Below are 16,488 nucleotides of genomic sequence, written 5' to 3'. Positions count from 1 at the left end.
AGTACGCGAACGCGCTTTTTTTAAAAATCTACCCTAAGTAAACTTGATTAATAGCAGTTAATGCACTTCCCCTCCAAGAACTTATCCCAACCTTTTTTGAATCCAGCTACACTAACTGCACTAACCACATCCTCTGGCAACAAATTCCAGAGCTTTATTGTGCATTGAGTGAAAAAGAATTTTCTCCGATTAGTCTTAAATGTGCTACTTGCTAACTTCATGGAATGCCCCCTAGTCCTTCTATTATTCGAAAGTGTAAATAGCCGATTCACATCTACTCGTTCAAGACCTCTCATGATCTTAAAGACCTCTATCATATCCACCCTCAGCCATCTCTTCTCCAAGCTGAACAGCCCTAACCTCTTCAGCCTTTCCTCATAGGGGAGTTGTTCCATCCCCTTTATCATTTTGGTTGCCCTTCTCTGTACCTTCTCCATCGCAACTATATCTTTTTTGAATTGCGGCGATCAGAATTGTACACAGTATTCAAGGTGCGGTCTCACCATGGAGCGATATAGAGGAATTATGACATTTTCCGTTTTAACAACCATTCCCTTCCTAATAATTCCTGTTTGCTTTTTTGACTGCTGCAGCACACTGAGCCGATGATTTTAAAGTATTATCCACAATGACGCCTAGATCTTTTTCCTGGGTGGTAGCTCCTAATATGGAACCTAACATCGTGTAACTTCAGCAAGGGTTATTTTTCCCTATATGCAACACCTTGCACTTGCCCACATTAAATTTCATCTGCCATTTGGATGCCCAATCTTCCACAGTCTTACAAGGTCCTCCTGTAATTTATCACAATCCGCTTGTGATTGAACTACTCTGAATAATTTTGTATCATCCGCAAATTTGATAACCTCACTCATAGTATTCCTTTCCAGATCATTTATCTAACTAGATAAATGAAGCTTGACCGACGTGCCCACAAATGCGCAGTAGAGAGCAGCTCTACTGCGCATGTGCGGGCGAGCACGTCAGTCTTAGGCAGCGTCAAAAAAAACCAAAAAACATGGCGGCAGCGGTGGTAGCAGCGGCAGCGGGCGGTAGCGGCGGCGGTAGCGGGCGGCAGCGGCGGCGGTAGCGAGCGGCAGCGGGCGGCGGTGGTGGGCGGTGGCGGTAGCGGGTGGCGGTAGCGGGCGGCGGCGGTAGCGGCAGCGGGGGCGGGCGGCGGCGGCGGTAGCGGGCGGCAGCGGAGGCGGTAGCGGCGGGCGGCAGTGGGCGGCGGTGGTGGGCAGCGGCAGCGGGCGGCGGCAGCGGTAGCGGCGGTAGCGGCAGCGGCCAGTAGCGAGGGAGGGAGGAGAGAGAGAGAGAGAGAGGGAGGGAGGGACGGACTAAGTGGGAGGGACGAAGAGAGAGAGTGGGAGGGAGTGACTGAGTGAGAGGGAGGTATTGAGTGAGGGGGAGGGAGTGAGGGGGAGGGACTGAGTGAGGGGGAGTGAGTGGGACTGAGGGAGAGGGAGGGAGGGAGTGGGACTGAGGGAGAGTGAGTGGGACTGAGTGTGAGTGAGAGGGAGAGAGGGGGAGGGAGTGAGTGAGACTGAGTGGGAGGGAGGGACTGAGTGAGAGGAGAGGGAGGCTGGGGAGGAGGGGGTGAGTGGGTGGGAGGGAGGTAGGGGAGAGAGAATGAGGGGGAGGTGAGAGACAGAGGGATGTAGCCCGTTTTAACGGGCTTAACGGCTTGTATATATATATTGAAAAGCCCCGGTCCAAGTACATATCTCTGAGGCACTCCACTGTTTACCCTTTTCCACTGAGAAAATTGACCATTTAATCCTACTCTCTGTTTCCTGTCTTTTAACTAGTTTGTAATCCACGAAAGGACATCGCCACCTATCCCATGACTTTTTAGAAGCCTCTCATGAAAGACTTTGTCAAACGCCTTCTGAAAATCCAAATACACTACATCTACCGGTTCACCTTTATCCACATGTTTATTAACCCCTTCAAAAAAGTGTTAGGCAAGACTTCCCTTGGGTAAATACGTGTTGACTGTGTTCCATTAAACCATGTCTTTCTATATGCTCTACGATTTTGATCTTGAGAATAGTTTCCACTATTTTTCCTGGCACTGAAGTCAGGCTCACTGGTCTGTAGTTACCTGGATCGCCCTGGATCACTGAGAGCATTCTGTGCTGAGAATTCTTCCCATACACACAAACTGAGAAAAAACCTTTAGTATATCTGGACCTTAAAATCGTATAAAAACTTACAATCCTTTCAAAGGAGAAAAAAAAAATCTTAACGACTTGTAAAATTATGAAGTTTGATAATGCATCTAAACAAGTGAATTTTCAAAGGAGTTAGGCATGTAACTGTAACATACTATCGTCGCAATTTTCAAAAGCCATTTACCCACTGTGAGGTCGCAAAGTGATGGTCTACACGGACAACCAAGTGGCGATGTTTTACATAAACAAACAAGGAGGGTCCGGTTCGTGGTCCCTTTGCCAGGAAGCCCTGCTGATCTTCCAATTAGCACACCAACATTCCATTCATCTGCAGGCGACGTACTTGCCAGGAATTGCAAATTCCAGAGCGGACAGATTAAGTCGGGTGTTTTATCCTCACGAATGGACTCTCAACCCAGACATAATTCAAAGTCTTTTTCAACAATGGGGGATCCCAACAATGGATTTCTTTGCGACAGAGGGGAACGCTAAACTTCTTTGTTTCTGCTCACTACGGCCAACTCCCAACAGAGTGGCACAAGATGTATTCCTGATTCCTTGGCAGGAGAGCCTGATGTACGCTTTCCCTCCAATTCTGCTCATCACGAGGACTATTCAGAAGTGTATTGCGGACCGGGCACAATTGATCCTCATAGCACCTGTGTGGCCCAGACAACCATGGTACAGTTATCTACTTCACCTTTCCATAACAGACCCGATTCGTCTGCCGAAATCGGCCAGATCTCCTAATCCAACAAGGCACGTTTCTTCATTCACTTCATGGCGTGGAGATTGGGCGGCTCCTACTAAACGAACAAGGGATTTCTGCAACAGCCCAGCAGGTGTTGTTGGAATCTAGGAAACCGTCAACTAGGTGCAATTATGGGTTCATGTGGAAACGCTGTACCAACTGGTGCACATCTAATAAAATTCCCCATTTGGACTGTTCCCCGGAGCTACTCCTGGACTACCTTTATACATTATATGCTTCGGGCCTCGCAATCTCCTTGATTAGAGTTCATCTGAGTGCAATTGCGGCTTACCATAGGCCGTACCAGAATCAGCCTATCTCCACTCACCCATTGGTGTCTTGTTTCATCAAAGGCCTCACGCATCTTCGTCCACCAATTGCTAAACCACCAGTGCCGTGGAACCTGAACAAAGTATTAGAACTAATGTTGCCACCATTTGAGCCCATGGGCTCTGCTCACATAAAATACTTAACCTGGAAAGTGGTATTCTTAACAGCAGTTACTTCTGCAAGAAGAGTCAGTGAATTGCAAGCCTTAGTTCACTACGCTCCCTATCTACAGTTTTTCCACCAAAAGCAGTTCTTCAAACTCATCCAGCCTTCCTTCCAAAAGTAGTATTGCACTTCCATTTAAAATCAAATGATAAGAATTACCAACGTTCTTTCCCAAGCCTCATTCCAACGACAGGGAACGTATGCTACACACACTTGACTGCAAACAGGCATTAGCGTATTACAAACAAAGAACACAATCTGCTCAACGTGCTTCTCAACTTTTTGTTTCCTTTAACCCTAACGCACCAGGTCTAACGGTGACCAAACGAACAATATCTAGCTGGATAGCGCAATGTATAACCTTTTGTTATGACAAACAAGGTCAAACTCTACCAAAGTTTCCAAACGCTCATCAAGTTAGGGTTATGGCAACATCCATAACACATCTTCGCCACGTTTCACCAACAGACATCTGTAAAGCGGCTACGTGGTCATCTCTTCATATCTTCACTTCTAATTATTGTTTAGACCAACAAATCAATGACTGATACGAAATTAGGTCGAGCTGTACTGCAGTCCTTATCAGTAAAAAAAAAAAAAAAAAAGGACATAGAACTTGTGCAGTGCAACAAAGGGCCAACTACCAGTCCAAGATCACGCTCAAAATAAGTCAATTACGACAGCGTGATAGGGAGCTTTGGACTCCCATGACAGCATGGCTAATTCAGCCCTGCTATCGACGGGAAAAAGCAAATTTGCTTACCGTAAACGGTGTTTCCGTATATAGCAGGATGAATTAGCCATGCTGACCCGCCCTCCTCCCTGTTAGTCGACCATTTCTCTTATATGCCTAAGCTTAATTATAGACAGAGGAGAATCTGTTACTTCCTGCGCGGGAACACACGCGCAGCCGCAGAGGAAACAAAAAAACTCTGACCTCTGCTTAACAAGCTCTGCTTTTGAAAATCAGGCCCATGGGCTACAGTAAAGCGCTATTATATTCGGACACCTCCAGTCACCCCCCACCCCCGGACAGTACAAGAGTTAAAAGGCAAGTCTCTGTATCAGAGAAACCAGACCTTGCTCCCAGGAAGCATTATCTAACCAACCAGCTTACCCAATCATAGCCTGAAACTATCGAGGTCCAGAAGAGAGACAGCTCTGTCACAATATCATTCGAGTCTACAGCACTATCAAATAAATAAATAAGAACAAAATATATATATATATATATATATTTTTTTTTTTTGAAAGAAAAATCTCCTATTTCACTCCAATCTTTTATTTAATTCCTTTTTGAGGCGATCTAAGGAAAGTGGGGGCACTGTGATGCTTAAAGTCAATCAGAATCCCACACGCAGGTGTAAAAGGTCTGGCATGCAGGGCGTAACCCAGCATTAGGAACCCTAAGGTCAGAGTTCAAATCCGCCCTCTGCCATCAACACCCCTCCAGCAAAGGTCTCTGGGGGGGGGGCACAAAAATTTTTCAAACCATCCTGGCATTTATCTTTTTACCCGCGGAGCTCGCATGGAGCTTCAAGCACCTTCACGATGAAACTTGAAAAGGGAACTGTATGTTTGTGCTTGCATGGAAACCACCACGGAGGTTTGAGAGGACAAGGCACATGCAATATTTTCCTCTCTCCCCCACAGGACACACCTCATGCTGTGAGACGCTGTGTGCGCTCCAAGCCACTGTGATGGAGGAGAGTTTCTGGACGGCCTGTTTACGTCTGGAAATAATTGGGGGGGGGGGGGGGGGGTTCAAAATCGCTCTCCCTCTCTGCCCCAGGACTGCAAGCTCCTTCGGATACAGATGTTGTAATAGTGCTCTCTTTTAGGGTGGTATATAAAATGCCAAAATTAAAAAAAAAAAAAGTATAAACCTCTCTTATAAGAAGAGAGTAAACATATATAAGAAATGCTGCATATTTAGAAGGCCACGGAAGAAAACAGCAACTCAAAATAAGACCAAAACTGGGCTGCAATGAACGTAAGAAAGAGGCACGAGGACACAGAAGCATCCAGCCAGTGTGACTGCTTACAGAGAGAGAGAGAGAGAGAGAGAGAGAAAGGAAAGCGATTTTAAAGAAATGCAAAGCAAGCAACTCGGAACCGTTCCCCGCTTCTTTGGGCGACCACAGAGGGGCAAGGCCGAGCCAATCCTGGCTTCACGCCCACTGCAACTCCATGCATGCAATGGGGTGAAACCAAAACTGCCTCAGCTTTTCCCCACCCCATGGACATGGAGCTCTCTGGTCACCTTACCGCACCCTACAGGCCGATGCAATATCGTCTCGGGTAAAATGGGTGCTTAGGATTGAGCACCCGCTCTCCCTAACGCGCGCCCAGCCGCCTCCCCTGGGCGCGCGATGCATTATTTAAATTAGGGGGGGGTCAGGCTAAAATGGAGGCGCTAGGGAACGCCGTGCATCCCTGGCGCTGCCTCAGCATCGGGTGGCACAGGCGAGGTGGCTGTCCGTGTCGGCTGGAAAAACGGAGGCTTATTACGAGCGTCCGTTTACCACCGCCACCAGCACAAGATGCACGGCCTGGACTGTCTTATTTTTTTTGAGACTTTCTTTTGTGTACTTCAGTACGACGATACTAAGTGAAGGAATCACAGAAACCAGGAATTTCTATTTTTCCAGTGAGCCCTTGAGCATGGCGCATTGGATGTGCGTGAAATTTTTTTGGAATCACGGGGATCAGCTAATAGCCTCATCTACATGGAATTTACACGGGAGGAGCGGCATAGGCTACACGCGCGATTGGACACGCGTTCCGGATGCGCCAATCCCTGTATTGCACCAGGGGTTATGGGTGCGTGCCCAATCGCGCATTAAGCCGAGCGCTGGCTGCAATGCCCAATATTGCATCGGCCTTTTCATGTGCAGACTAGGAGTACAGAACCAGGATTGCAAAAATGCACCAGCCTGGTCACTTGGTGACACGACCTGGGCGCAGGCATCTTCAGCTTCGGCTGGGGGGGCTCTGGAAGTCGGGGGCGGGAGTCGTCTGGGCCTGGGAAGGAAGAAAGAGGGGGGGGGGGGGGGAGAGAAAAAGACTATGCTGGAGGAAGAAAAAGGACTGTATCTGACCGGGGTGGGGGGAGGCAGGGAGGGAAGGGAATAAATTCACTCATTTACTCCTGCCACCAGCACATACAAAAACATTGGTTGGGGGGGGGAAGGGGGTAGTACATGGCGAATGTCTCCCCCGAGGCTGAAAGTTTCAGCAGGTAATTCAGGAAGACTAAAGCCAAGTTGGAGCTAAGCGCATTAGAGAGGGTGCCCTCTCAGTCCTGAGGGACGGTGGGGGGAGGCAAGCTGCACTCTAGAAGCATTTGTTGATCGCTTGGATAAACCCTGGAGATAGCTGCAACCCAACACGTTGACCACATGAGGTAGAGAAGCAAGGCGGAGGAGCAGGGGCACACCCGCACAGGTGGTCTTCTGCCTGAACTTCCTGTTCCCTTTCCGCAAGCTGGAAGGGGGAAGGGAACCCCAGGGTGAGGGTTATCGATCATTAGCCAGATAAGCTCGGACGTCTCCGGGAATGAGTAACATGGAACCGACTCGCCTCTCAGGAAGCCGAGCTCACTGGCCTTTGGTCCAACCCAGAGAATGATGGGCGTAGGGCAGGTGCTGCCAGGAGAAGGCGTGCAGGGTCCGGCCAAGGGCAGAGGAAATGGACAGGCACATAAGAACATAAGAACATAAGAAAATGCCATACTGGGTCAGACCAAGGGTCCATCAAGCCCAGCATCCTGTTTCCAACAGTGGCCAATCCAGGCCATAAGAACCTGGCAAGTACCCAAAAACTAAGTCTATTCCATGTAACCATTGCTAATGGCAGTGGCTATTCTCTAAGTGAACTTAATAGCAGGTAATGGACTTCTCCTCCAAGAACTTATCCAATCCTTTTTTAAACACAGCTATACTAACTGCACTAACCACATTCTCTGGCAACAAATTCCAGAGTTTAATTGTGCGCTGAGTAAAAAAGAACTTTCTCCGATTAGTTTTAAATGTGCCACATGCTAACTTCATGGAGTGCCCCCTAGTCTTTCTATTATCCGAAAGAGTAAATAACCGATTCACATCTACCCGTTCTAGACCTCTCATGATTTTAAACACCTCTATCATATCCCCCCTCAGTCGCCTCTTCTCCAAGCTGAAAAGTCCTAACCTCTTTAGTCTTTCCTCATAGGGGAGCTGTTCCATTCCCCTTATCATTTTGGTCGCCCTTCTCTGTACCTTCTCCATCGCAATTATATCTTTTTTGAGATGCGGCGACCAGAATTGTACACAGTATTCAAGGTGCGGTCTCACCATGGAGCGATACAGAGGCATTATGACATTTTCCGTTTTATTCATCATCCCTTTCTAATAATTCCCAACATTCTGTTTGCTTTTTTGACTGCCGCAGCACACTGAGCCGACGATTTCAATGTGTTATCCACTATGACACCTAGATCTCTTTCTTGGGTGGTAGCTCCTAATATGGAACCTAACACTGTGTAACTATATCATGGGTTATTTTTCCCTATATGCATCACCTTGCACTTATCCACATTAAATTTCATCTGCCATTTGGATGCCCAATTTTCCAGTCTCACAAGGTCTTCCTGCAATTTACCACAATCTGCTTGTGATTTAACTACTCTGCACAATTTTGTGTCATCTGCAAATTTGATTATCTCACTCGTCGTATTTCTTTCCAGATCATTTATAAATATATTGAACAGTAAGGGTCCCAATACAGATCCCTGAGGCACTCCACTGTCCACTCCCTTCCACTGAGAAAATTGCCCATTTAATCCTACTCTCTGTTTCCTGTCTTTTAGCCAGTTTGCAATCCACGAAAGGACATCGCCACCTATCCCATGATTTTTTACTTTTCCTAGAAGCCTCTCATGAGGAACTTTGTCAAACGCCTTCTGAAAATCCAAGTATACTATATCTACCGGTTCACCTTTATCCACATGTTTATTAACTCCTTCAAAAAAGTGAAGCAGATTTGTGAGGCAAGACTTGTCCTGGGTAAAGCCATGCTGACTTTGTTCCACAGCAGCACCGGTAGCCACATTTGATATGCAGCAAAGAGAAAGCTACGCAGGGGTCCGGTGGGGGGGGGGGGGGGCAGAAAGAGAAATTGGAAATGGGAACTAGCAGCAGCCCAAGCCTTTTGGTTTGAGTTTCTGCTCGGAAATGTCAAACTCATGCCTGTGTCCAGCACATGCTCAGATGTCAATCTCTGGAAGGTGGCTCTCCACGTCTTTCACACTGAAAACATTCTGCAGGTAAGGGCAACCGGGCTCGAAGGCAGAGAGATTACTGATCCTCATGTTTTGCAGGATCAGGTGCTTCCATCATCTCTACATGTTATCGAGCTATAAAACCCCCTTCATCATCACCACCACGCTCTTTCTAATATATTTTTCAAGTAACTGGGCAACCACTGCCAGAGTACCTTAATATGTATAACCTGAATATCAAACCCTCAGGTCAGAAAAGTGAAGATGTAGGAGCGGCCCTCATCCCATCAGATCTCACTGTGAACGTTCAGCCCAAAATGTACAACCCGTCTAGAAAATGCACAGTAACAGACACAGGCAGTTCCAGCATTTAAGGTCTCACTGGTAATGGAAGCACATAGAAACCAAATGGAGACTAAAATGTTTTTTTTTTTCTCTCTCGGATCGTGCCTGGAATATTATATACACGAGTATTTTCTTTTTAAGGTCACACACACTACCCCCCCAAATGACCAAAATGGGGGGCTGCCCCGGGTTCCCTGTATAATGGTGGGGAGGGGGAACCCACAAGGCAAAGCACTTGATGCAGCATCTGCCAAGCTCTCTCAACAAACAGGAGTGTTCAAATGGATCAAATCCTGCACACATAGTCCATATGGAAATAATAATAATAATAATAATAAAATAATAATAATAATAATAATAAAAGGCAGCCAACCCAGGAAAGTTTGCCTAGGGCGCCCCTAAGCAGCCCTGCACAGTACACAGCAGTAGCAAGCCTGAGCATCAGTGACTTTATTTTCCCAAGCACCGTTTGAGACGAACACAAATTATCCTCTCAATTCTTTTTTTTTTTAAACAAGAAATTTAGAAAGCTCTGCTTCAAACTTTACTATTTCATTTCTTATGCAGCTGAGAATTCTCTTACCAAGTCTGTCACCCACAATTTTCACGCTATTTCCAGGAGAGCACAGCGAAACAAGTCACAGTAATCCCCTCCTAAATGTTTTGGTTTTTTTTTTAAATGGATGGCTCCAAAAAAATTGGGAATTCTTATGGCTGGAGTTTGAACTGCAGGACAGCGATGCTCTCAATACAAAATTTGGAAAGGCGCAAACCATTTGGTAAAGAAGGAGTATTTAACATCACCCCGTAATGCACAACTTTAAAGTACCATCCACACCAGAGTCATGATGACTATATTTCAGGTACAGATATACTTTACAAATCTCAGGGATATATATATATACACACACACACACTTTTTTTGCGGTACCCAAAGCATCTTTTTTCATACTTCGGAAAAGAGAGATATAAAGATTAAAAAAAAAAATCTAAAATAAATATAGCATTTTCATTTGAGTCCAACAATAAACAAAGATCTTTCTGAAGGGAGAGCATATAAATTCCCAATCAGTACCATGCAACATCTGGGAGGGGGTGGGGGAAGAAACCCCTTCTAGACAGTGTGAAAGTCTCTCTCTATTACATCACTAAATGCACTCGTACCAGGCCTGCTCCGCTTAGCGATAGCTGCAGCACTGTAAACGCAGGTCCCCGAACAGCTACAGTAACACCAGCGACAATCAAACCAGGCCAGCCTTCTGGCTAAAGGCAGCTACAGAGTACGCAACTTTTCTTCCATCCCCCTCTTCCCCCCAAAAGGGTCCCATGGTCAGGCAAGCAAGAGGAATGCACGAAACCTGCCTGCACACTATAAAGAACCCCCCAAAAATACACACACACATATAAATAAATTAAAACGTAAAGCTGCAGCCCTTACGCGCAGGTTCAAAAGTCAAGAGGCGGAAAGCAGCAGCAATTAAATACTTAAATCGTTACTTCTGAAAGGGACTCCTGCCCCCCTTTCAGCTGTCCTATTAAGGACGGTGTCACAAATTATCCAACACAGAACAGAATCGGAGTGATTCATGCCATGCGGCTGCCCGGACCATCAGGAGAACAGCAGGGGTAGCAGCATCAAAGACTTTCCTAAAAGGTCTAAGAATGCTCAAAAAAAAGGGGGGGGATTTTTTTCTTTTTTTAATAATTTCCCCAAAAGTAAGTGCTTTGCCTTGCCTTGCATACCCGTCAGTCATTTCACAGTACGTACCAGTTTTCTTTCAGGTCTAAAAGCGGGTGCCTTTATATTTAATGTTTCTGGTTTTTGTTTTGTTTTTTTTAAACGAAGGAACAATCGCTGCTGGAAATATTACTTACGACGATGTGTGCTGGAGATGGAGACCTAGCATCCTTGAGGGCTTGTCTACTTTGTAGGTTTCCTGCCTGAACATCAAGCAACGGCCATTTCATCTGGAGGTACTGGATGGTGGGAAAAAGAAATGACAAAAAAAAACAAACAAACAAAAAAAAAAACAAAACACAGAAAGATGAGTTCAGAAAAGAAAAACTGCAAAAGAATATAATGGAACAAATTATTTTTTAAAATGTGTGCAAATAAATATAAAACAAAACAAGGAATAATACCCAATTCTATGATGACACATTGCATGCATAACATTTTCACAGAAAAAAAATTATTAACTTTACAGAAAGGGGGGTGTGGAAGGTATAGCAGTGATAAAAAAGGACCTCAGCTCAACAGTGGCAATATTTTACTTACAACTAAAAATGGTGGAATTAAAAATATACATGGTGGGTAGATTTTTTGTTGTTGTTGCTGTATTTTATTACTCAAGAACTTCATTTGGAATAGGAGGTTTGAACTGGACTACTGCTTGATGTACTAAATGAAATCCCGCATATAGTTCAAGCTCCTCTCTCTCACCTCCAAATGCCTTCCCTCTGCAGCACCTCCCTACCTCTCCTCTCTTATCTCTCTCTACACCCCCTCCTCGTGCACTTCTCCCCTACTGCCAATTCCCCACGTGTGCTTGGAAGAGTCTTCCTGAACTGGTGCGCCTTGCTCAAATCCCATCTAAAGACCCACCTTTTTGAAACCGCTTTTAAATCTTAAGACTAAAAGCAGACAATCAGGCCTAACTAACTTTCTTTTCTCTTTAACCATTGTCTTGTTTCATGAAATGCCCCAAGTCTCTTGTCCTGTTTGTCTTATTAGATTGGAAGCTCTCTTGAGCAGGGACTGTCTTTTTGTGTGTTTGTACAGATCTGAATATGTCATGTAGCGCAATAGAAATGTTAAGGAGTAGTAGCAGTAAATTGTGACCATCATATTGCTAGGTTACTGGTCTTTAATTACTTATAAAACAAACAACCAACAACAAAAAAAATCAGCAAAATCACAAAAACAGAGTGCTCTGCAGACACAGCTAAATGCGAACTTATTACTTAAACCGAAACGAGAAGTTAAAGAAGACAAAAAGACCCAAATTCCTCGTTTTCCTATAAAATGACGGTCTGTTTTCTGCTGTACTCTACGCCAGCGGTTCTCAACCGGTGTGTTGCGGCTTCCGGTGTCCCACTACCCTGCTTGTGCTTCCCCTTCTCCCATGGTGTGAAGAGTGGAGAGACGCTGCGCACCGCCGGAGGTCAAGCCAGCGGCAGCTGATAGGCGGAGACCAGGCTTATTGGACCAAACAATGAGAAGAGGCTTCATGTGAGCTTGTGTCTATGTGGTACAATGGGTGCATGAGTGGCAGTGTGCGTGTGTGTGGTTGTAAGTGACAGAGCATGTGTGTGTGAGACAGAGACTGGTCAGGGAGGTGACACGTGTGTGTGTGTGTGAGACAGAGACTGGTCAGGGAGGTGACGTGTGTGTGTGTGTGTGTGTGTGTGTGTGTGAGACAGAGACTGGTCAGGGAGGTGACGTGTGTGTGTGTGTGACAGAGACTGGTCAGGGAGGTGACGTGTGTGTGTGTGTGTGACAGAGACTGGTCAGGGAGGTGACTGGTGTGTGTGTGTGAGGAAGAGATACTAGTTAGGGAGGTTACTGGTCTGTGTGAGGCAGAGACTGGTTGTGGGCGCTAAGGAAGAGGACTGTGAGGACAGAGCTTCAGCAGCCCTTGCTGCTTCTGGTGAGTGCTATTGGCCTGGAAGGGAAAGGAGTAGGAGAGTTGCTGGAGAGGGTAAGTAAAGGCGGCTTTTAAAGTTTATTTTTCTTGATTGACTGCCATTTTAATTATTGGGTATTATGTGATGTGTCTGCTGTTTTGAAATATTTTATTGATATTTGGACAATTTTTAATAATTTTTATGAGTTTTTAATTGCTGGATGTAATTCTGTTCATCGGCTGTTTTGTAACATTTATTAGTATAGTTTTACAATTATTTCTAAGTGGGTATCTATCTATAGCAGCTTGGCTTGTTCTGTTTTCCTAATATTTTTATTTATTTATTTTATTTAAAGTTTTTCTTGACCGACATTCATCTGAGACATCATGCCGGTTTACATGTAACAGGGGAGAACGAAATAGGTGAAGAACAGTTACAAAAAACAGGGTATTGAAGAACTGGGAAGTGCAAAAGGAGAAGTTACAGCAGAATGAAAGCAATAGGCATGGAGGAAATATATAAAACTTATATACACAACATGTATCCCAAACTTAAGTTGGGATGTAACAACACAATTAGCTAGGGTCATGTAAAAAGTATGGAAAATTATATACACAAATTGTTTCCCAATTTTAGGTTGGAAAGGGGCAGTACAGAAAGCATAGATGATGCTTTACACAAGTGAAATATGTCCAGGGTTAACTGAGGAAGGGAGGGGAGTGAGAAGATCGTGGAGAGCAGGTTAGGTTGACAGGTTAATGAGTACTGAGGCTAAGGGAATGCTTGCTTAAATAGCCAAGTTTTGAGTTTCTACGCACACTGCTCTAGTCTGAGTTCGGGTGGCATGGAGTCGTAATAGGAGGTGTATTAGTGTTTAGGGCCTGGTTAAATATTTGAGGTGATAAATTACTGTCTTTTCATAAGGAGGGGTATTGTGCCTGCCAGTAAAGAGAATTTGTTTTGCTTTTACTGAGATATCATCAGAACCAGAATATCTTTTTTTTGTATGGTGAGTTGGACCTAGTATGGTAATGCCCTAGTTCTGCTCTGCACCCATTTTTTTTTTGGGGGGGGGGGGGGGGGGCGTCGAGGGGGTTCCTGAGGATGCAGAATGTATATTTATATTTTGCCCCGTGACGGTCATATGTTCAGTATGTCACGCATGTGAGAACCATCTGTCAAGGAGTGTCCCGGCCGGAAAAAAAAAGGTTGAGAACCACTGCTCTCCGCTAATATCACGGAGCACCTCTTCTCACAACAGCACCAGCCCTGCACCCCTGCTTCTGTACATGCGCTGGCTTCAGTTGAGTCTTGCACGGTTTTGTTTCGCCTCCCTGCCTACTCATTCGGCACGCTGGAGATCACCACCGACATTGCCTTTTGCCAGCAGCCCTTGATGGGGGGGGGGAAGTAAGGGAGTGAGGGCTCAGAACAGGCCATACTATGGGCGAAGATATCTAGGTGCTACTACATTCTGTCAAAGCAACGGTACAGCCACCCTTTGTACTGCCAGGTCCAGAACCCAATGGCCAGCTGGCACGCACGTGCCCGTTTTATGAAGGCACAGCTGACCCCCGACAGACAAGGGGTGCAGGGAATGCTCACATCAACCTGTGCAACTCATCTCGTGAAGAAAGCAGGCGTGATAAGGTGCTCTAGGCTGCGCACGCATTTACTCCTGTTTGTGCATACATTTGTTTGTGTGACTTTACTAATGATTTAATAAGGATTTCAGTGTACAAGAAAATTAAAAAATGAGCACACAATCTAGCACTCCTCTATGCAAATCCCACGTTAATGAAGGCATTTAGCTATTACTCCCCTATGCAGTGATGCACATTAAAAACACAAAACAAAACAGACAGGAGTTAAGCATTCAGGGCTTTCATGCTCGAAATTTAATTCCCAGATCAAAGGTGATGAAGTTCTGGGGCTGTTAATATATGGTGCCGTGACAGCATGGTCCCAAACCTGGAGTTCCCAGACCAGTCTCCCAGGTCCAAAGTACACCACCACTCATATAAAAAAAAATAAAAAATAACAGGTCCGCTACCACACTGGCACTGCATCATGGACTAACACTAGCCATAGAAACGCAAGTTAACTTTGCACCACCTTTGACTCAAGAATTAAAATTTCAAGCCTAAAAAAAAAAAGGTTGGTGTTCCCAAGCCCAAGACATAAACTGTTGTATGTGCAACTTTATCATTACATAAGCTCTTTGGGGCAGGCAATTCTAACTGCACAACTGTACACCCAGCAAGTGCTGCACGATGGTGACAACTCTACTCTTACCACAGCTGCCTCATATTTCTCCAGATTTGCCCAAGGCCTGGGAAAAAGAGCTGGGTGGGTTATGCAGGACAGCGGCGTGATGGGGGGTGGCGACAAGCCTTACGCAGCAAACCGGAGAAGCACGAGGCAACAGCGAGCGTTGAACGATAGTGACAACTGTGCTAATAAAGTGCCTGCTCCAGACAGAAGCACTTGTATGTAGTTTGTTACATGCAAATGTACACAGAGCAGCTGCTAAACCTCAAGGACTGCATTGCTTACATATTTTTTTAATCACATTTTTTTAAAAAAACATCTCTGGTGTGGTCACTTGACACTACTTTTTACTATACAGTGGTCGTGCTATGTTGGTGGGAGTCACAAATGGCAACAAACTGGATCAGACTTGTTCACGGGGCTCGTGTTATTTAGAATGACTCTCAGCCAGACACTGCACATTAAAAAAAAAAAAATAGATTCTAGCAAACACGGACGTTCCCAGGAAAAAAAAAAAATGGAAATAAACAGGTTAAAGGGAAGCTTCCAAGGGATCATCACAGGGGCTGGGAAAAGCTGCCAACTCGGACCCACCTCTTCCTGCCTCCCCCATAAGGAGCAAACAAGGAACCTCTGCCCTCTCTCTCACCAGCAAAGGCCTTCCTCCTCCCTCATGCCTTCCCAAGCTTTTACTCCCCCCCCCCCCCCCCCAACCTTCCTACCCACGGGCCTTTCCGCACTCCCCAAAAAGTAATTAGCAACAAATCTGTGATGTTTATTTTGCTCATATGTTTTCCAGGTTCTGAATCTAAAAAAAAATACTGGATTATCTAACATTTTCTTTACAGAAAACCTTCCAAAATCTTATAGGCTCCCAGGTAAGAATTCCTACACTTTATAAACACCTTCTAAGGAAGCTATTCTTCTCTTTACACTACGGGATTCTAGAGAGCAGAGGCGGCAATAATCAGTCACTGAGCGTGGGGCCACGAGGGCCCTGGCTCTCCATGGCAGGAGAGCGCCCCTCCTCCCCAGCAGAGATGCTCTGGGGCAGGAGGAGAGAGCCCCCACTGTCCTTCAAAAAAAATTGGCCTGTTTGCAAATAAAAAATGGATTGCATTTTAGCGATTTTATATAATACTAATACACAATCCGGTTAAATAAAATTTTTCTCGCCATGCGAGGAAGATTAAATATTAAAAAGCGTTACAGAAAATCCTGAAAACATTTTTTTTTTTTTTAGTTTCACAAGGCTTGCTGGTTTCCATAACCCACATGACAACAGCCCGGGGTCACAACCGTACTTTACCTCCTGCAAGGAAACACAAAAGCACCAAACTCTCATGAATTTAAAAAGTCTGACTTGCTAATGGAAAAGGACATCACACGCCTTGCCTTATCCGCTTTAAAAAAAAAAACACAGCGACGGGACCCGGAAGGTGCAGGGGGCGGGCGGGGCCTCCCTTGAAGCTTCCCACGCGGGAGCCGAGAGGCCAGGCTTAGGCCAGCAGGAGAAAGGAGGCCACGGCGGCGTTACCCGCGCACCCGGAAACCCGCCCTCC

At 45.6% G+C, this 16,488-nt stretch overlaps 1 protein-coding gene across 39 annotated transcripts in view; it reads right to left on the bottom strand.

Moving 5' to 3' along the window:
• Positions 1–16,488, bottom strand: part of TCF7L2 (transcription factor 7 like 2) — a 349,902-nt gene that overhangs the window by 195,384 nt on the left and 138,030 nt on the right. For all 39 annotated transcript variants that reach the window (XM_029610399.1, XM_029610400.1, XM_029610406.1 and 36 more), the window contains one exon: positions 10,904–11,005. In XM_029610399.1, the coding sequence (XP_029466259.1) occupies positions 10,904–11,005 (102 nt within the window). The remainder of the gene's footprint in view (positions 1–10,903; positions 11,006–16,488) is intronic.

Source organism: Rhinatrema bivittatum, chromosome 7 (genome assembly GCF_901001135.1).
Source record: "Rhinatrema bivittatum chromosome 7, aRhiBiv1.1, whole genome shotgun sequence".
NCBI lineage: Eukaryota > Metazoa > Chordata > Amphibia > Gymnophiona > Rhinatrematidae > Rhinatrema > Rhinatrema bivittatum.
Note: the sequence above shows the minus strand (reverse complement) of the source record. Positions and strands in the feature narration are given on the sequence as shown.